This window comes from Oryx dammah, unplaced genomic scaffold (genome assembly GCF_014754425.2).
Source record: "Oryx dammah isolate SB20612 unplaced genomic scaffold, SCBI_Odam_1.1 HiC_scaffold_25, whole genome shotgun sequence".
Lineage (NCBI taxonomy): Eukaryota > Metazoa > Chordata > Mammalia > Artiodactyla > Bovidae > Oryx > Oryx dammah.
Genome location: NW_024070209.1, coordinates 101,149,286 through 101,170,854, shown reverse-complemented (window position 1 = coordinate 101,170,854; position 21,569 = coordinate 101,149,286). Strand labels below are relative to the sequence as shown.

Genomic DNA, 21,569 nt, shown 5'->3' with positions numbered 1-21,569 from the left:
CACTGGATTATGTTTTGCTTCATCTTACTGCCATGTTATTATTCTGCCAACTAAACCAGAGAAGACTTTAGAACAGCGTTAATGTCATCAGTTCATGCAAACTGTATGTGGTCTTCCAGGTATTTGCATGCTGCTCACCATTCTTGAGGAGCAAGCCATGGATTCACTGTTGTTGGGCTCAGATAAACAGAATGATTTTATGCAGTCAATACTTCATACCATGGAGAGGCAATCAAATGGTAATAAACTTTATTTCCTGAATTTTGTGATGGTGGTGCACTTTCAAATTATTAGAGTCACTGTAAGAATTTGGATGTATGATATGGAGGAAAGAATGAACACTTTATGGTTTTTGTCACATTCAGAATGTTAAATTGGAAAGGATCTTCAGAGTTTAACTCAGCACCTTATTTTCATAAGAGACTGAAGCCCAGAGGTGTTAACTTTCTCACGTTGCAATACCCAATTAGTAGTAGAACGAAGAGTAGTCTAGAACCCAAAGGAGGTGAATTTCTAATAATGTGATAGTAAATGTATACAGAAAGATTCTGCTGTCCCACTACTTCACTTTTGCTTGGTTTTTCATTTCACTTCGGTTTTCTGTGGTTACACTGTCCTACACAGTGACTGCCAGCCAAATGTGATTGTTTAAATTTATACTAAGGAAACTTAAAAATTCAGGTTTTCAGTCCCATTAGCTATAACTTCAAGAGCTCAGTGGCCACATGTGCCTGGCTGCTACCATATTAAACTGGGCAGACAGTGAGCCATTTGTATCATCACAGAAAGTTCCCTTGGACAATGCTGCTCAGATAGCCTAATAAATAGGGTCTAAAATTGTATTTGTTAGTAGAGGCCAGCTTGGTTTTATCATGGTTTTATCACGCTTATCAGTGAGAGTCTGTACTAGTGTTTCCAATCTTAACCTTCTTTATGAAGGAATGAATCATCAAAGACCAAGCATGCCAAATTCTGTGAAAATACAATTTTTTACCCACTTTCACTTCTCTTTAGGCAACTTCGGTACAGATACAAATTCTTTTGTGGAGAATTTTAAAAGAAATATGTAACTGTTACTGTTTCTTTGATCACATGTGTTTTCTTGTGAGATTATTTCTGATCAAGGTTATTATTAATTCACTTAGCAGAATTTACTAAGTAATTTATTCTTTCCCACTGCTTTGCATATGCATTTCTGTTCTCTCTGTTAATCCAGCTCCCCTCACATGCTTCAGAATGAGTCACCTCTTCAGGAAACTTTCTGTAATTGTCTTTACCTTACTGATGACTTCGTATTTGAGAGCTTGCTAGACAAAAGATAGCTGCAGTGTAGGATAAAAAAAAGTATATGAGAAGTTCTACACAAATGACTATGATTTTTTTTTTTAAAGTAGAGTCTAAGAGCCTTGAAGGAAATAAAGCAGAAAGTTCTTGGGTTGTCAGAGATTGTATGTGTGAGACCACTTACTCCACAGAGTACTGTGGAAGGTCAAATGACTGGGAGTGTTTGCTGCAGGGGGAGGTATTTGAGCTGAACTGTAAGGAAGGATAGAAACTTTTTTTTTTTGGATTGGTGGTACTAATAGTGAAGCTGTTCTAGTTCTTGGGAAAAGCCAGCGATCCTTTTTTTTTTTTTCTTGCTATAGATGATGTATCTTTATTTTAGTATGGAAAAATAAATCTGAGACGAATAGAGTAAGATCTTACAAGTGCTTGACTGAGAACTTTGAATTTCCTTAGGAAACAGTGAGGAACAGTTTAAGGTCTATGAGTGGGTCAGTGTTTTGCCACTGTGCATAGAGAAGAGGGAAACGACTGGATGCCAGAGGATGGGAGTAGTGGCCATTCCTGCCAGGTGGATGGAAGGAAGTAACAAGGCCACATTGAGACAGGGGTGGATGAAAAGAGTGCATCTCTGCTTGTCCAGTGCCTCAGGGATTCAGTCTCGTACACCAGCCAGATGACACACACAGTTCAGGATTTCTTGTATCATGGACTTTGTTTAGATCTGGAGATACCAGGTTTTTTTTACTTCTCCCTTCCTCACTTCTGCTATTTAGTGAAGGATGAGAATATGAAGGTCTGGAAGAAGCAGAGTAGGAAAGATTCTTAAAGGTGTGGCAAACAGGGTGAGAAAGTTGAGTTTATCTATCTAGACTATCTCAGTTTGTTTCACATGAAAAAATTTCTTAACCAAGGTGTATTGCTTTTAAAAAAATGCAAACACTACTTAAATATTTGCCAGCTTTCTAAGACCTATAGTTGGCAGGGCTTAAATTACTTCCTGCTTTTGCTTTTCAGTTTTGTTGCTACCGAGGTAAAGGGTGATTAATTCTCAATATATTTTACTACTTTTTTCTAATTGTTTTTTAATTTGGCAATTACTCCATTGTGTTTCAGATGATAGTATGGATCCTTTCTGGCCAGCGTTACACTGTTTCATGGTGATTCTGGATCGCCTTGGATCTAAGGTCTGGGGTCAACTTATTGATCCTATTGAAGCATTTCAAACCATTATTAACAACGTGAGCTACAATAGAGAGATCCAGAACATACGGAACAGCTCTATGAGGTTTGTTCAGTTCCTTTGTCATGATTTCAAACAGTCTGCATAAGGAAGTCTATTAATTGACAGGATTTTTTTCTTTTTTTACCCCCCTTTAGTTCAGTAATTTCTATTTATTCTTAATATTTTTAAGGACCAAGTTAGAACCGGAGTCGTATTTGGATGATATGGTGACTTGCAGCCAGATTGTATACAATTATAATCCTGAAAAGACCAAAAAGGTATAAAGTGTTTTCAGAGTTTAGAAGATGCTATATTGCCTTTATATTGTATAGACAGTGCAGTGATCAGTTGCAGTGCTGATTTTATGGGATATAGCTATTCTGAATCAACTGTTGCATAAAATTTTTCTGATTGAACAGTAGTGCCTGGGGAAAAATGGGCACACTTTGAAATTTTTAAGTATGGTTAGGAAGGGTGGAATGTTTATGGCATGGGGGAGATAAATCACGTGACTGGAAATCAGAACCAGCTGATGGAAAGAATTTCAGAGTACACAGAGGTTTTGTAAATTTAACCTTTTCATGAAACTTTAGCCTCAAAATTGAACTGTTTTCAATTTCTTGGGGGTCCATATATGTGCACCAAAACAGGAAAATTGAGCAATATATTTTCTTATTTACAGCTGTGTGTCAGGCAACCATGAATGATGCTTGTTTATCTGAATGTCTGTATCTCTTTCATTTTAGGATTCGGGGTGGAGATCAGCCATTTGCCCCGATTATTGTCCTAACATGTATGAAGAAATGGAAACATTAGCTAACGTGCTCCAGTCAGATATTGGTCAGGACATGCGTGTTCATAACAGCACATTTCTGTGGTTCATCCCTTTCGTGCAATCCCTCATGGACCTGAAGGATCTGGGTGTGGCTTACATAGTGGAGGTTATTCACCATCTGTACTCTGAAGTCAAAGATGTTCTCAACCAGACAGACGCTGTGTGTGACAAAGTCACTGAGTTTTTCCTTCTGATTTTGGTGTCCGTGATTGAACTGCATAGAAATAAAAAATGTCTACATTTGCTGTGGGTTAGTTCCCAGCAGTGGGTGGAGGCTGTGGTGAAGTGTGCCAAGCTACCGACCACAGCGTTTGCACGGAGTTCCGAGAAGTCATCTGGAAACTGTTCCAAAGGCACAGCAATGATATCATCCCTGTCATTGCATTCAATGCCCTCCAACTCTGTGCAGCTGGCTTGTGTGCAGCTGATTAGAAGTCTCCTGAAAGAAGGCTATCAGCTTGGGCAGCAGACTCTCTGTAAACGATTCCGGGATAAACTCAACTTATTCCTGCGAGGGAATTTATCTTTAGGTTGGCAGTTGACTAGTCAGGAAACCCATGAACTACAAACTTGTTTAAAGCAAATTATTAGGAACATAAAATTCAAAGTACCTCAGTGTAGCACTTCTGTGGATCTGAATCCTGCATGTAAGACGCCTCCTGCATCTTTTAAAGAAGAAAGTGAACAAATAGGGAAGAAATCTGAAAAAGATGTGCATTGTCTGGAAAATTCCAGCCCAACATCTTCTAAAGAACCAATGAAAGCTGATGCATATCAAGTGCAAGAGAGTGTTTTGAGCAAAGCAAATAATGCCATAGAAGAGAGTAAAGAGCCATATTATATAAAAGATTTGAAACTAGAAGGTCACCTCTCAGCTGAGTCATGTTTGAAGCTGAGTAGTAAAAACCTTGCCTGTGAAAGAGTTCAAAATCAAGTTAAAATAAGTACAGGGAAATATAACTCTGTAAAAGAGAATTCCTCATGTACCCCACAGAATGGTACTTTAAGAAATGGTTCAGAAAAAGTATTTGACAGAGGAATAATAATATCAAGGCGCTTATTGACTGTTTCTAGCACGGATTCTATGGAAAAAGTGTCTGCCTCCAATGAGGACTTCTCTTTAAAGGGTGATGGTCTTGGCAAAAGCTCAAAAGCAAAATCTAAGACACGTAAAGATGGAGTCTCTGCTAAGTTGTCACATGTAATAAAAAAGCAACGAAGGAGAAGTATCAGTTTAGAGGAAAACCTGACTGTATCTAGCATTGAGAGTTTCTATTCAAAGAAAGATATAGGAGGTCAGAAAGGAGGTGGAAACATATGCAATCCTTCTTTAGTCCCTAATGGTATTCTGGATGATAAAAATGGAGAACAAAAATCTCAAAGCTGTTTATTGCTGAGGAAGAAAGAAGTAAAGAAAGAAAAGTTAGATATTTTCTCTACCCCTGAAAACAGTTGTCAAATACAGGAATGTCATGTTGATACCAAAGATTTGGTCTCACTCACAGAAAGGACCAATACGTTCATGACAAAAGCATCTCCCTTTAAAGAGCCTGTGACTGGACATGAATTGAGAGATAGGAAAATCAGTAGGAGCACTGATCAGTTTTCTTCTAATTTAAGAGAACAGGACCTTAGCAGCAGTCCCCAGTCTGACACCTTAACAGATTCTCAGGTAGATAGAGACCTCCACAAATTATCTTTAATAGCTCAAGCCAGTGTTACTAAGTTCCCATCAGATTCAACTCAAAAAAGTTTATCCCAAATACAAAGAAAAGTAAAAGATGAGAAAAGATGTTTCACAGCAAACCAAAATATCAGGGAAACCTGCCGTGGACAGGTTATTATTATTTCAGATTCCGATGATGAGGAGGAGGGGGAAAGAATCCTGGGTTTGAAGAAACAAACAAAAGAGATCAAAGCATGCATTGAGAAAGAATGTCCAGAGCAACATACTTCAATAGCTAACACAAATGTGGAACAGAAGGTATTAATAAAGGAAGAAAATCCAATGTCCCTTTTGCAGTTTGAGGAATCTGATTCTCAGTTTTTTGAGTTTGAGACTCCGTGTGAAGTGTTTTCAGTTTGGCATGATCAGAAACCAGACGAGAATTCAGCTCAAGAGAATGAGAAAAATCCAGGCTCGACTCATGTGGGTGATACTGCAAATGATTTGGGTTATGAGACAGATTATGTATCTGAAGAGGTCATTAAAAAAGTAGCAGAGAACTTTGAAGAGCGCACAAAACCACGTAGTAGTAGTACTTCTGTTGAGGAATTTTGTGAAATTGAAGTAAAAAAACCCAAGAGAAGACGGTATGAAAAACCTGTAGCTGAAGATCCTCTAAGGCCGCCTTCATCTTCTGTCAAAAATGAGGACCAGTCTGGTATTCCTAACAAGGGAAATCTGAGTAAAAATGATTCTAAAGGTGTAGACCCAAGATCTACAGTTCCCAGTTCAAGTGTTCAGAGAAACGCTGCGGTTTCCCCAAAGAAGTCTCTTCCAAAGCCTCGCACGTATTCCAGACCTGTCAGGAAAGTTCAAGTGGTTAAAGCTTCTAAGAAATCCCATTCAGATACCAAGAAAGGACAGAGTAAAAGTTCCCATTACATAAGCTGTAGAACAACTCCTGCTATTGTGCCGCCAAAGAAATTTCGCCAGTGTCCCGAACCAACTTCAACGGTTGAGAAACTTGGCCTGAAAAAGGCTCCTCGTAGGGCGTTTGAATTGTCCCAGCCATCTTTAGAGTGTCTAGGTCAGCTACGTGACCATGGCAGAACTGTTGGAGTAGTGGATACCCGGAAAAAGACGAAATTAATTTCTCCTCAGACGCTCTCTGTCAGAAATAATAAGAAACTGCTGACGAGTCAAGACCTTCAGTTGCATAGGCAGATGAGATCCAAATCACAGCACAACAGACAAGGACGTTTTGATTGTCGAAGTACAGATAAGACACGAGCAGGGCCACGTGCTGCACAGAGCTCTGCTGTGCCAGAATCAAGTAAGTCGGATTACAGTCATCACGGAGGAGCCGAGGTGACTGCTAACAATAAGGGAAAACAGTCACTAACGTGTCAGTCTTCTGAAACAGAGCCTGTGGAAGCAAACCAGTGTGATCCTGTCGTGGTGAATGGAAGAGTAGCAGCGACTGAAGTCGTCGGTCCTACCTCAGAGGACCTGTTAGGCAGAGGTGACCTAGCAGTTCATCATTTAGAGGTGGCGACTTTGAAAGAGGGAGAGCCTGAGTTCAGCAGTGACATAGAGGAGGAGGATATATTCTTAACACAGCGTGACCCTGAAGACATGGATTTATGTTCACAAATCGAGAGAGAGAATGATAAACTCATTGAAGTCATTCATGGAAAAGATACAGTGCAGGGAGAGGAAGAGTGTGTGAGGCAGCCTCAGTTGGAATCTTTGAGTAGCACAAAATGTAAGTACAAAGATTGTGTTGAAACTCTGAAAAACCCGGGTGAATACTGCTCAAAACACTCAAAGACTAAAGCCACAGATGAAGATGTATTTCGTAAACCTGGCTTGCCTCTGTCTGCATCAAAACGTTCGAGACCCACGACCAAGGTTTTTAGTTCAAGCAGTACTTCACGGATTGCTGGTCTCTCCAAGTCTTTGGAAAGTAGCACATCCCTCCCATCATCTCTGAAAAATAAGTCAACTGGGGCACAGTCTGTTCTGAGAGGACCACAGCCACCCCCTATGGTGTCTCTGAAGCCAGTGGCTGAAGTGAAAGGTCTGTGCAGTGTTTTCCCTGCTCAGACTCCAAATAACTCCAACAGGCAAGTTTTGAGAGTTCCATTTGGGGAAAGCAGATCTTTTTTGATTTCCTCTCCAGTAAACATTCTCACATCGTCACAGTCCATCTCTGATACCTTTGTAAAAGAGGTCTTGAAATGGAGATACGAGATGTTTGTGAACTTTGATCAGTGTGGGCCCCCATCGAGTCTGTGTCAGTCCATCGCAAGACGGGTGCCTATCAGGTTTCAAGACTGTGGAGATTATTTTAATGTGTTTTTCCCTTTGATGGTACTGAATACTTTTGAAACAGTAAGTATGTGTTTTAATCGTATACATCCAGATTTTGAAATTGCCTTTCTTTGCCATGCTAGGAGAAGAGCTAAAATATAACTTGTAAATGTCGTGTTGAACAGACATTGTGCCAGACACTGTTCTCGATGCTGGTCATACAGAGGAAATACCAGTACTTTCCTAATCTCTGCCCTTCTGGAACTTAACAGACACAGTCCATGGGTGGCAAAGGAGGAAATGTTTTTCAGTGCAAAGGAAATGGAAGACTTCTCAGAGAAGATAGTTATGCATTTAATTATGTTAAAAAATTTTTTTAATTGGAGGATAATTTACAATATTGTGTTAGTTTCTGCCACACATCAACATGAATCTGCCATAAGTATACATATGTCCCCTCCCTCTTGAACTGCTCACCCCATCCCACCCCTCTAGGTGTCACAGAGCACTGGGCTGAGCTCCCTGAGTCGCACAGCGAATTCCCCCTGGCTCTCTTACATGTGGCCATGTGTATGCTTCAGTCCCCCCTGGCTCTCTTACATGTGGTCATGTGTATGTTTCAGTCCCCCCTGGCTCTCTTACATGTGGCCATGTGTATGCTTCAGTCCCCCCTGGCTCTCTTACATGTGTGTATGCTTCAGTCCCCCCTGGCTCTCCTACATGTGGCAGTGTGTATGCTTCAGTACCCCCTGGCTCGCTTACATGTGGTCATGTGACTGTGTCCACAACTCTCTTTATGTTTGTGTCTCCATTACTGCCCTGCAGATAGGTTCATCAGTACCATTTTTCTAGATTCCATATGTATGCATTAATAGTCAATCTTTGTTTTTCTGACTTACTTCACTCTATTCCAGGCTCCACATTCATCCACCTGATTAGAACTGAGTCAGATGCATTCCTTTTTATGGCTGAGTAATATTCCATTGTACATGTACCATAACTTCTTTACTCATTCATCTGTCAATGTTCATCTAGGTTGCTTCCATGTCCTGGCTATTGTAAATAGTGCTGCAATGAACCATGGGGTACATGGGTCTTTTTCAATTATGGTTTCCTCAGTGTATATGCCCAGTAGTGGGATTGTTGGGTAATGTGAAAGTTTTATTCCTAGTTCTTTAAGGAATCTCCATACTGTTTTCCATAGCGGCTGTATCAATTTACATTCCCACCCAACAGTGCAAGAGGGTTCCCTTTTCTCCCCACCCTCTCCAGCATTTATTATTTGTAGATTTTTTGATAATGGCCATTCTGACCAGTGTGAGGTTATACCTCATTGTAGTTTTGGTTTGCATTTCTCTAATAACAAGCAATGGTGAGCATATTTTGATGTGTTTATTAGTCACCTGTATGTCTTCTTTGGAGAAATGTCTGTTTAGGTCTTTTCTCCCACTGATAGGGTTGTTTTTGTGCTATTGAGCTGCGTGAACTGCTTGTATATTTTGGAGATTAATCCTTTGTCAGTTGTTTCATTTGCAGTTATTTTCTCCCACTCTGAGGGTTTGCTTCTTCATTTTGTTTATAGTTTCCTTGGCTATGCGAAACTTTTTAAGTTTAACCCAGGTCCCACTCATTTTTGTTTTTATTTTCATTACTCTTGGAGGTGGGTCAAAGAGGATCTTGTTGTGATGTATGTCAAAGAGTGTTTCTCCAAGAGTTTTATAATTTCCTCCAAGAGTTTTATATACATAGGTATACCTGTGGCTGATTCATGTTAATCTTTCCCCCGTCGTCTTAATCTCTTCTGCTTCTGTTAGGTCCTTGCTGTTTCTGTCCTTTACTGGCCCTGTGTTTGCATGAAATGTTCCCTTGGCATCTCCAATTTTCTTGACGAGATCTCTAGCCTTTCCCACTCTGTTGTTTTGTTTTGCATTGTTCATTTAAGAAGGCCTTATCTCTCCTTGTGATTCTCTGGAACTCTGAATTCAGTTGAGTATGTCTTTCCCTTTCTCCCTTGCCTTTTGCTTCTCTTCTTAGCTACTTGTAAAGCGTTCTCAGACAACCGTCTTGCGTTCTTGCATTTCTCTTTCTTTGGATGGTTTTGGTCATTGCCTCCTGTACAGTGTTACGAACCTTTGTCCATAGTTTTTTCAGGCATTCAGTCTACCAGATCTAATTCCTTGAGTCTATTCATTATCACCACTGTGTAATGATAAGGGATTTGATTTAGGTCATACCTAAATGGCCTAGTGGTTTCCTACTTGCTTCAATTTAAGCTTGAATTTTGCAATAAGAAGCTCATGATCTGAGCCACAGTCAGCTCCAGGTCTTGTTTTTACTGACTGTATAGAGCTTCTCCATCTTTGGCTACAAAGAACATAATCAGTCTGATTTCATGTTGACCATCTCGTGAAATGTCTACATCCATGTGTAGAGTTGTCTCTTGTGTTGTTGGAAAAGGGTGTTTGCTGTGACCAGTATGTTCTCTTGACAAAACCGTGTTATCCTTGCCCTGCTTCATTTTGTACTCCAAGGCCAAACTTGCCTGTTATTCTGGGTATCTCTGAACTTCCTGCTTTTGCATTCCAATCCCCTGTAATGAAAAGGACATCTTTCATTCTTGTTATTTCTAGAAGGTGTTCAAGGTCTTCATAGAACTGGTCAGCTTCTTTGACGTCAGTGCTTGGGTCATAGACTTGAATTACTGTGATGTTGAATGGTTTGCCTTGGAGATAAACTGAGATCATTTTGTCATTTTTGAGATTGCACCCAAGTATTGCATTTCAGACTCTCTTGTTGACTGTGAGGGCTATTCCATTTCTTCTTAGGGATTCTTGCCCACAGTAGTAGATAAAATGGTCATCCGAATTAAATTCTCCCATTCATTTTAGTTCACTGATTCCTAAGATATTGATGTTCACTCTTGCCGTCTCATGCTTGACCACGTCCAGTTTACCTTGATTCATGGCCCTAACATTCCAGGTTCCTATGCAGTATTGCTCTTGACAGCATCAGACTTGACTTTCACCACTAGACACATCCACAGCTGAGCATTGCTTCCACTTTGACCTAGCCTCTTCTTTCTGGAGCTATTAGTAATTGCCCTTTGCTCTTCCCCAGTAGCACATTGGACACCTTCCAGCCTGGGGAGCTCATCTTCACTTATCATATTTTTTTGTCTTTTCACATGGAAATCAGTCCTGGGTGTTCATTGGAAGGACTGATGCTGACGCTGAAATTCCAATATTTTGGCCACCTGATGGGAAGAGCTGACTTATTTGAAAAGACCCTGACGTAGGGAAAGATTGAAGGCAGGAGGAGAAGGGGATGGCAGAGGATGAGATGGTTAGATGGCATCACCGACTCAATGGACATGAGTTTGGGTAAATTTCGGGAGTTGGTGATGGACCAGGGAGGCCTGGTGTGCTTTGGTGCATGGGGTCACAAAGAGTCGGACACTACTGAGCTACTGAACTGTCCATGGGGTTCTCCAGGCAAGAATACTGGAGTATGTTGCCATGTCCTTCTCCAGTGGACCATGGTTTGTCAGAACTCTTGACTCAGCTCTGTCTCTCTTGGGTGGCCCTGCACAGCATGTCTAATGGCTTCATTTAGTTACATAAGCTCCTTCACCACGACAAGGCTGTGATCCATGAAGAAGCCAATAATGTTGTCTGCCACAGGTTCACATAAAAAGAGCTGTTAATGTTGATGATGAAAGGATTTGTTGTTCAGTCGCTCAGTCATGCAGTCACGTCCAACTCATTGCAACCCCATAATAGCATGCCAGGCTTCCCTGTCCTTCACTATCTCTCAGAGATTGTTCAGATTCATGTCCATTGAATCAGTGATGCCATCCAACCATCTCATCCTCTTGTCACCCGCTTCTCCTCTTGCCCTCAGTCTTTCCCAGCTTCAGGGTCTTTTCTGGTGAGTCAGCTCTTCACATCAGGTGGCCAGAGTATTGGAGCTTTAGCTTCAGCATGTTGACTGTACATGGCTACTGTTTTCTATTTGTTATTGTCATCCAGCAAGTTTGGCTCTGCTAAAACAGTTTTTGTATAGATCAAAGCCATGTTAAGCGGGTTAGAATGGAGGTGGGAGGGAGGCTGAAGGAGGAGGGGATATATATTTAATAGGTGATTCAGGTGGGCAGAAATCACCACAACATTGTAAAGCAATTATCCTCCAGTGAAAAATATTTTTTAAAAGGTCAGAATACTCTGATGTATTTTAAAATGGTTCTAAAATTCCTAACCCTCAACACTGCTATATCCACTCCCCCTCCCCCACCAAAGGACACAGGGAATTTTCTCCTACATTTACTGTGGGGGCCTATTAGAACTCCTAGATGGGAAGCTCAGTAGAGTGGGATGTCCCTTATGACTGGGTCGCCCTAGGGTTTTTAAGCATTCAGAGTCGTCTATACTGAGCCTCCAGCAGTTTGCCAAATCCAGTTCAGGTTTTCTTCCTGGCATGGAGGTTTCTGCTTAAGGGTTTCTGCTCTGATAAGTCTTGATTGTCTGTATCCACCTTTTTGTCTCTTTATACTTATGAGGATGGACTGGTGATTTTTAAGTTCCATACATGCCAAGCTGGAAACCAGAAGTCCCAAGTTAATTTTTACCTGGGATTTCTAGGTTCTGGATTTTGTTGTTGCTTACTTTGGAAAATTTTTCAGATGTTTTTGCTTTCTTAATTTGCTTTGTTTGCTTTGCTAAGGTAGCACAGGAATGGATCAGCTCTCCAAACAAAGAGAAATTCCATCAGTTGCATTTACGAAAATTTCCTGGTGATTATAAAAAATACTGGGAGTTTGTGGGTAAGTTCTTTTTTAAGTAGCCTGTGCTGTGTCATGTAATAATTGGAGAGATTTCTTTTGAGGGAACAGGATAATTGTTTGTATTTTCTGGGATATAGGTTTCCTAATTTGAATCTTATGTAGAATGTTTAAAGTCTTACTTAATGAGGATAATTAGTAGTGCATATATTACTGCTAGACTTGCTCCTCATCTGTGTGTGAAGTGTGGGGAGGTGGTGAGGGGGTAGGGTTATTTTACCTATTTTGTGGCTTTTTTTATTTACTTACCTCAGCAAATATTTATTGACTGTGTATTGCCTGATAGTGTGTGATTCTAGATGCCAGATATGTAGCTGGGATGAAATAAACATAAAATTATAACATAAAATAATTATAACATAATTTTTATAACATAAAATTCTGCCTTCACGAAGCTTACATTTGACTTATTTTCACTTAATCTGTTGTAAATGTCTTTTCAGTATTGTAATTATTGTTAGCATGTTCCATAGTTCTGTTTAACCAGTTTCTAGTTAGATATGTATATTGTTTATGGTTTTTCACTATTGCACTGAATAAATCCTTTTGCCTGGATCACAGTGTATGCATTTTTAATCGCCAGTCTAGGTTCGATGCAGGATACAGGATGCTTGGGGCTGGTGCACTGGGATGACCCAGAGAGATGGTATGGGGAGGGAGGTGGGAGAGGGGTTCAGGATTGGGAACACTTGTACACCCGTGGCGGATTCATGTTGATGTATGGCAAAGCCAATACAGTATTGTAAAGTAAAATAAAGTAAAATTTAAAAAAAAAAGACTTTTGATTCATATTGCCTCTGTCTACCAAAAAGAATTCCGTTATCACGTCTAACGTAAGAACATAAGAATATATCTCTCCTCATTTGCTAGTTTAAACTTTTCCCCAGTTTTACATGGAACTGTATCTCATTTGAGGTTATATATTTTGTCCCCAAGTCTTTAGTGGTCTTTTACATTCTTGGGGGTAGGAAACGGTCACATAATTGTCTCTGCATACCATTTGTCATTTTTCTGTTAGGAAGTTTGTTTTCTTCTTATTTGTGTGCATTTGCTGTAACTTTTTTTTAGTTTCATTATTTGCATTCAGTTTCACATTTGGTTTTTGAGGCAGTTTTTATCTTCTTACGTTCATAAACTTTACTGTTCAAATTTTGGTTTTAGAAATTAAATAGTTTCATATTTTCTTGTAGTAATTTTATATTTCTTTTTAATATTTAGGTAACTGATTTATCTGCCATTTATCTTGATTATATGATAAAATCACAGTCTTTTCTCTTGTTTCTGACTTCTTTCATTTAACATGTGTAACTCATCGATTTTGTATGTATCTTCAGTATTTGTTTTCATTCCTGTGGTGGTATTTCAGTGTGTAACTACATCACAGTTTTATCATTGATGGAGATTGTTATTTTATTTTTTGGTCAAGCCATGTGGCTTGTCCTAACCACTGGACCACCAGGGAATTTCCATTAATGGGCATTTTTTTTCCATCAGTTTTGGTCTGTGTATCAGGAGTTCACAAGCCCAACCCCAGGTTCAGAGATTGACTAGGACAACTCACAGGAATTATATTCACAGCATGGCTGTGACTTCTTATTGTGAAAGGATACAAAACAAAATTAGCAAAGGGGACTAAGCACATGGGTGAAGTCTAAAGCAGACCAGGAGCAACCTTCAAGAGTCCTTGCCCAGTGGAGTCACACAACAGGCACTTAATTGTCCCGCCAGTGAGGTGTGACAGTACATGTGACGTGTTACCTACCAGGGAAGCTGAGGGACTCAGTGCCTGCAGCACCCTCTGCCCCTTCCAGATTCATCACTTTCCCGAAGCAAAGTGGGTGTTTGACATACACCACAGAGAAAGAATTTGGCCAACAGGTTAGATGCAGTGCACCATTGTCATCAGTGAATGAGAACTGTCTGGAAATGCAAGTTCTCAGATGCCAATGGGGGGGCAACGTGTAGGCTTCCTAAGGACAGAAGCCTCAGGCCTGCTATGTTAGTAACTCTTCACGCACAGCATGTTATGGATACTGCTGCTGTGGTCAGGCATGTGTGTCTAGTGTCATGTGAAGGCATTTTTGTATTCTTGTCTCCTGAGATGAGTTGTATGAGTTCAACTGAAGTAGATAATGCCAAGCCAGTTTATACAGAAATTATGCACCCCCACCAGTGTATGGAAGTCACCTTGTTCCATGTTTATAGCGACACATTTGTATCAATTGTGCTATTAATTTAACCTGTTACAGTGTGCATACTGATGGCCATATGTGGTTTTATTTTGCCATAATGAACTTGAGCCCCTTTTCATATATTTGGTAGATGCTTAAGTAACCTCTTTGGGGAAGCCAAAAGACTTGTTCATTTTCTGTTGTCTTTTTCTTACTGATTTGTAGCAAGTCCTTTAAATTTGGATATAAACCATTCTCCCACATTGGCTTGCATTATGACTCGCGTAGAGATGTCTTTAAAATTCTTGTTTAGAATTTATTTTTAACATAAATACATTTGTGTATTTTTTTATGGAATGCTCTATGACTCATTGAAGAAACCTTTCCCTGCTGCAGGTCATAAATATATTATCTTAACATCTAGAACTGGTGCCAGCAAACAACAGCTTGCACATCTACCCTATATCCTGTTTTTATATTGCCCTAGAGTAAGGTTTTTATATATTTTTTAAAGGTTTTGAAAAAAAGATGGTGATAATGAATATGCAGCAGATTCCATATGTGGCCTGCAAAGAAAAATCTGGCTCTTTACAGAAAGTTTACCAATCCCTTTTCTAGAGGCTTCACTGTTTTGTCAACCTGGAATTGATTTTGTGCATGAGTAAGATGTAGGGGCCATGTTTCATTGTTTTTCCCTAATGGAGATGTAATTATCCCACTACTGTTACTTGAGAAGACTGGCCTTTCTTCATGGTCTGTAGTGCCATGTTTGCCATAAATCTCGTGGCTGTTTAACGCACTGATATTTTCTGGATGTCTTTCTCTGTTGGATCATTTGCCTACCTTAGTGCCCATGTCACGTTGGTTGATGAGTTAAGCTTTAGAAAAAGTTTTAGTAAACAAGTACTCTTAGCTTGTTTTGCCTTATGAGTACATTGGCTATTCTTGTCCTTTTGCATTCCTGTGTAAGTTTTAGAGGAAAAAAAATGTTGAAGTTTGTTGAGAATTGGCAAAGTTGGGACTAAACTTTTTTTTTTTTTTGGGGGGGACTAAACTTTTTAATTAGAGCTTGCTGTTTTCCCAGCCCCATTTATTTTACTGCTGTCCTTTCCCCTTGTTTGAAATGCCACCAGTAGGCTCAAAATGCTTCTATGCACTTGGATTTGTTTCCAGGTTTTCTCTGGGGATTTTGAAAGTAGAGCACAAAAGTGAGAATTTTTTGATTAAAAACTAAGGTAAGTTTCAAGGAAAGGAAATTTATTAACTCCTTTTGAATGTTATGACTTCATCTATTTTGGTGTTGTAGCAGTAAATTTTTAAGAAAAACTTTATAATACTCTGTGATCAATATTTGAAAATGCCCACTGGCTTTCATAATATCCCTTTAGTTAATCTTACATAAATTTATTCTGTTAGAATAAATGCTGACTTCTTACTGTTTTACAGTTTATCTTGAGGAAAGTGAACTAGCTAAACAGCTTCATCCAAGGGAAAATGATGTGGTGTTTTTGGTTCCTGAAAGACTCAATGAGGAGAAGAAAGATTTAGAGTGGAGTCACCTGGAGGATGCCTGTGAATATTACTGTGGCTATGTTCATAAATTCCGCCGTACTTCAGTCAGTGAGTACCTCGTGAGACTGTGTAGAGACGTCTGTCAGAAACTTGTCTTCTCATTTCTTTAGGCTTTACCAGCCATGTATTTGCCCTACATTTAGCTGGTGTACATTTATCAGACTTGTGTTTGTGAGGTTGATGATTTACCTTTCCGAGACCTCTGTTAGATTTTCTAGACTCTGCTGGAAAAGGCCCAGTATTTCTTGCCTTAGACTTCAGATTTAAAAGCTTTCTTTTGTAATGTCTTCTCCTTCTAGTAAATTCCTTCCTCTATCAGTGTTTGTTATAAAACAGATAATTTGCAAGCCATCTGTTTGTTTAATCACATTCCAGCTTTGGTTTTCTGGCTAATGATTAATGAGCAGACCAAAGATGTAACTAACTGTAAGGCACCTTTGAGGGTTTTACTGTTTCTGTCACTCTCCTCCATTGTGTTGTGGGGGCTTCTCTCCCTAAGGGAGCATAACAGAAATAATGTTAGCTTGAATTTAAAGAGTACCAACTGTGTGCCACACAGTGTGCCCTGTCCTTCCTGTGCACGTTGACTGTCTTTTCCCAGAGCCCTGCAAAGCAGAATTAGCTATTCCCTGCTTATTGGGATATCAGAGGTCGGGATGTGGAATAACTTATCCAAGGTCACCCTTAATATTAAATGGTAGGTTCAGAATTAAAATCTAATTTTATTTGACTGCGAAGTCCGCATTCTTTATATATGCCAAGCTGCCCTTTTGACATTGCTGCTTTTTTTAGTCTCTTATGTGAAGAGAATATGATTTCATTATTCCTTCACCTTTTTGCGTTATATCTTATAAACAGCAGCAAAGCTGTTGGAGTTCAGCAGTGTGCCGCGTTGTAACTGGTGTCCTGTGTTTACTCTCCTGTGAGCACAGCTCAGCTTTTCATGTAGGATGCTTGTAGAAGAGGAGCTGTGGGGATATGTGCTTTTGACTCTGACAGGTGGCTACATTTCCAGAGTTCTGTTTCAAAGGTGGCGGCCTTCCCTGAGCTCTTCATGTATCTGATACTCTGCTGTCTCCATTTGGAGATTATTAGACATTTAAAATCTACTCTAAAAAGAAAGACTTGAACTACTGCCTGATGTGCTTTGCTTCAGCTTTTCCCATCATAGCATGCAGTACATCCATTCTCCCAGTTACTCAGCCCCAAACCGCAGTCATGCTTGAGGCTTTCTCTCCCTCACAGGCTCCAACCAATTCATCAGGAAGTCCTGTTACTGGCCCATCCTTTGCAGTGTATCCTCCATCCTGGCCCCACCTCTCCCACTCCATTCTGGCCCACAGGACCATTCACTTTCACCTGGATTCACCTGGATTAAGTGGTCTTTTTGCTTTTCCCATTGTAGTGCATTCTTCATTCGCCATAAGTGATTCTTTTAATGTGGGCATTAGGGCAGTTCCCTTCTCTACACAGAGCTGTCCTGTAGCCCTTGACCTGACTCAGAGTCATTACTGCAGAGCCCTGTGAAGAGTAGCCACCAGTGCGCTCTCAGGCTTTAAGCTCGCTTCCTCCCGGCACACCAGCCTTTTCTCTGTTCCTCAGTAATCCAGGCACCCTGCTGCCTTTGTGGTTGCTGATTCTCTGCCTGTAACATAGTTTTTCAGTTATCAGCATGGCTTCATTGTATTAAGACCATGCCCAAATGTCATCTTACCAGGAAGGTCTTCCCTGACTCTCTTGTCTGCATAACACCCCCTTACATCCCTCTTCACTTCCCTCATCCCCCTCCTCTGCATTCTTCATACTACTTACCATCACCTGGCATGTTTATTTGATTACCTGCCTCCTCCTCCTAAAAAATAAGCCTCCCGAGGATAGGAATGTTGCCTGGTTTGTAGGAGCCATTCAGTAGATAAATAGTAATTTACCTTCACTGAGTAAATTATTTGAATGATGTGCAGAAAACATGTTATAAAACACTTTGTTCTGAATAACCTTTTTAACTGGACACCTTGCATTCACTGGTAACCGAGATTGCTTTTTCTCTGTCTTGGTAACAGTGCATAATGGGAAATCTGAGTGTTCGGTTTCCATCCAGACTCAAGATAATTTACCAGTCAATTTAAATGAACTCGTGAAATGCTTTGTAATCAGCTCTCTGGTGACTACACAAAGGAAGTTGAAAGCCATGTCTTTGCTGAGTGGTCGGAACCAACTGGCCAGAGCCATTCTGAATCCAAACCCCATGGACTTCTGTACAAAAGATTTACTAACTACAACATCTGAGAGAATTGTGAGTGATGACCATTTGATACAGGGAAAGTCAGAACATTTCACGTCATGACGTTAAAGCATCATGTTCCTTTTGTCCACAGCAAAGACTTACTAGTCACAGTGTATGCCCAGTGACATGTTTAGTGCCTAGTCGTCTTTAATGCTGTAAAGTATGTCTTTGTGTTAGTCAGCTTACCTCAGGAAGAAGGTAGAGTGCAATAAGGAACTGAAAACACACTTGAAGAACAACATTAAAATGTTAGGTGACCATCCTACTTAACTTTTTAGGTGGTTAAAATGCAGAAGTAAGTAGGAATAGGTTTAATGGAAAGAATTTTGTATTTGAATGACCAGTGGAGCTTTTGGTACTGTTGCCAGTTTGAAGACTAAGTTATTGTATTGTGTGAACGGATATGTCTCATTATAAAATTGTGTATAAGTTCCAGGAAGTTAACACAGAGACAGGTGAAGGGAAAGAAATGTTATTTGAATCCCTTCCTTGTGTTCGGGCTTCCATGTGTGTTTTCTCAGTCAATTCTCACCTTCTAAGGGATCCTGTAAAGGGATTTATATAAAAATTGGTGCAGGCTGAAGTCCAGAGAGGTAAGTTTGGAGACACAGCTTGAGAGTGAAACTGAGGTGTAGACGCAGAGCTGAGCCAAGATCCGTGCTCTTCCCACTCTCGTCACTTGTGTTAGGAAAGAAAGTCTTGGAATGGTTTTACTGTCAAGGGAGAGAATCGACTAAAATGGGAAGAAAGCGAAAGTGAAGTTGCTCAGTCATGCCCAACTCTTTGCGACCCCATGGACTATAGCCTATCAGGCTCCTCTGTCCATGGGATTTTCCAGGCAAGAGTGCTGGAGTGGATTATCATTTCCTTCTCCAGGGGATCTTCCTGACTCAGGAATGGAACCTGGGTCTCCCACATTGCAGGCAAACACTTTACCGTCTGAGCCACCAGGAAGATCAGAAAATGGGAAGAATCAGAGAATAAATAAAAAGAGTACAAAACAGTTTGTGATCTTCATAAGAATCACAAAAATATTGTTTTATTTATAGATGGACTGAAGCCTGTAGACACTGATAAGTGACTCTTTACAGTAGTGAATGTGCTTCTTAGATTAAAGGTCATTTTGGAGTCTTGCCTGATCCTAAAGCTTCTGTCTGATGAAGGACAGGAGCAGTTCACACAAATTTTTCCACTGTCTTGCTTTCCTGGGCCACCACAGGAAGAAAAAGTCATTCTCACTAATGTCTTTCATATAGGTTGCCTACTTAAAAGATTTCAATGAAGACCAGAAGAAAGCAATAGAAACTGCATATGCCATGGTAAAACACTCCCCATCAGTTGCCAAGATCTGTCTGATTCATGGACCACCTGGAACAGGAAAATCAAAAACCATTGTTGGCATCCTGTACCGCCTGCTGACTGAGGTAAAGTGTGTGTGAGGGCAGCAGCATTCTTAATTGAATATATCATTTCATGTCACTAGAGTTAACTAATGTGTGAATAAGTGCTAAAGTGCCTTTTCCCCCTTCACTTTTGTGTATCTTTTGATACTGTGTGGAACTGTACCAGATAAAGGGGTAGCAGAGATGGAGAAGGCTATAAGAAATAAAAAGGCAGAAAATATTATCTTGTGTGCAATCACTCCTGAGGGCTAGAGTGGTGGTCTTCTGGCTTTGTTAGTGGTCATAGCTGATACCAGGAGACCATCCTGGATGTATCTATCCCTGGGCTGCATTTTGGTTGGATTGGGTATTGAATAAAATCAGTGGATAATAAGGTAAGGCTCAGAAAAGTTAACGATAAAATTTTATGCCAGAGTAATTTTTTTTTAAACTTTTTATTTTGTATTGGAGTGGAGCTGTTCACAGTAATTTTAGTATCAGTGTAAGATGCAAGAGTGAACGTTGACATTCTAGGAATCAGCAAACTAAACTGGATTGGAATGGGTGAATTTAACTCAGGTCACCATTATATCTACTACTGTGGGCAGGAATCCCTTAGAAGAAATGGAGTAGCCATCATGGTCAACAAGAGTCTGAAATGTAGTGCTTGGGTGTAGTCTCAAAAATGACAGCATGATCTCTGTTCGTTTCCAAGGCAAACCATTGAATATCACAGTAATCCAAGTCTGTGCCCCAACCAGTAATGCTGAAGAAGCTAAAGTTGAATGGTTCTATGAAGACCTACAAGACCTTTTAGAACTAACACCCCCAAAAAGATGTCCTTTTCATTATAGGGGACTGGAATGCAAAAGTAAAGAAACACCTAGGGTAACAGGCAAATTTGGCTTTGGAATATGGAATGAAGCAGGGCAAAGGCTAATAGAGTTTTGCCAAGAGAACGCACTGGTCATAGCAAACACCCTCTTCCAACAACACAAGAGAAAACTCTACACATGGACATCACCAGATGGTCAACACCAAAATCAGATTGCTTATATTCTTTGCAGCAAAAGATGGAGAAGCTCTATAATAGAGTCAGCAGAAACAAGACCGGGAGCTGACTGTGGCTCAGATCATGAACTCCTTATTGCCAAATTCAGACTTAAATTGAAGAAAGTAGGGAAAATCACTAGACCATTCAGGTATGACCTAAATCAAATCCCTTATGATTATACCAGAGAAGGCAATGGCACCCCACTCCAGTACTCTTGCTTGGAGAATCCCAGGGACGGGGGAGCCTGGTAGGCTGCGGTCCATGGGGTCACACAGAGTCGGACACAACTGAAGTGACTTAGCAGCAGCAGTAGTATGATTATACAGTGGAAGTGAGAAACAGATCTAAGGGACTAGAACTGATAGAGTGCCTGATGAACTATGGACAGAGGTACAGGAGACAGGGTTCGAGACCATCCCAATTGAAAAGAAATGCAAAAAAGCAAAATGGCTGTCTGGGGAGGCCTTACAAATAGCTGTGAAAAGAAGAGAAGTGAAAAGCAAAGGCGAAAAGGAAAGGTAAGCATCTGAATGCAGAGTTCCAAAGAATAGCAAGGAGAGATATGAAAGCCTTCCTCAGTGATCAATGCAAAGAAATAAAAGAACAGAATGGGAAAGACTAGAGATCTCTTCAAGAAAATTCAAGAGATACCAAGGGAACATTTCATGCAAAGATGGGCTTGATAAAGGACAGAAATGGTATGGACCTAACAGAAGCAGAAGATATTAAGAAGAGGTAGCAAGAATACACAGAAGAACTGTACAAAAAAGATCTTCACAACCCAGATAATCATGGTATGATCACTCACCTAGAGCCAGACATCCTGGAATGTGAAGTCCAAGTGGGCCTTAGGAAGCATCTCTATGAACAAAGCTAGTGGAGGTGACGGAATTCCAGTTGAGCTATTTCAAATCCTGAAAGATGATGCTATGAAAGTGCTGCACTC

At 40.3% G+C, this 21,569-nt stretch overlaps 1 protein-coding gene across 1 annotated transcript in view; it reads left to right on the top strand.

Moving 5' to 3' along the window:
* The window catches only part of SETX (senataxin), an 84,636-nt gene that overhangs the window by 32,391 nt on the left and 30,676 nt on the right, over positions 1-21,569 (top strand). Inside the window, exons 7-14 of the mRNA XM_040225733.1 lie at positions 120-239; positions 2,401-2,572; positions 2,700-2,787; positions 3,256-7,404; positions 12,043-12,142; positions 15,778-15,951; positions 17,964-18,196; positions 19,444-19,611. Coding sequence (XP_040081667.1) covers positions 120-239; positions 2,401-2,572; positions 2,700-2,787; positions 3,256-7,404; positions 12,043-12,142; positions 15,778-15,951; positions 17,964-18,196; positions 19,444-19,611 — 5,204 coding nt within the window. The remainder of the gene's footprint in view (positions 1-119; positions 240-2,400; positions 2,573-2,699; positions 2,788-3,255; positions 7,405-12,042; positions 12,143-15,777; positions 15,952-17,963; positions 18,197-19,443; positions 19,612-21,569) is intronic.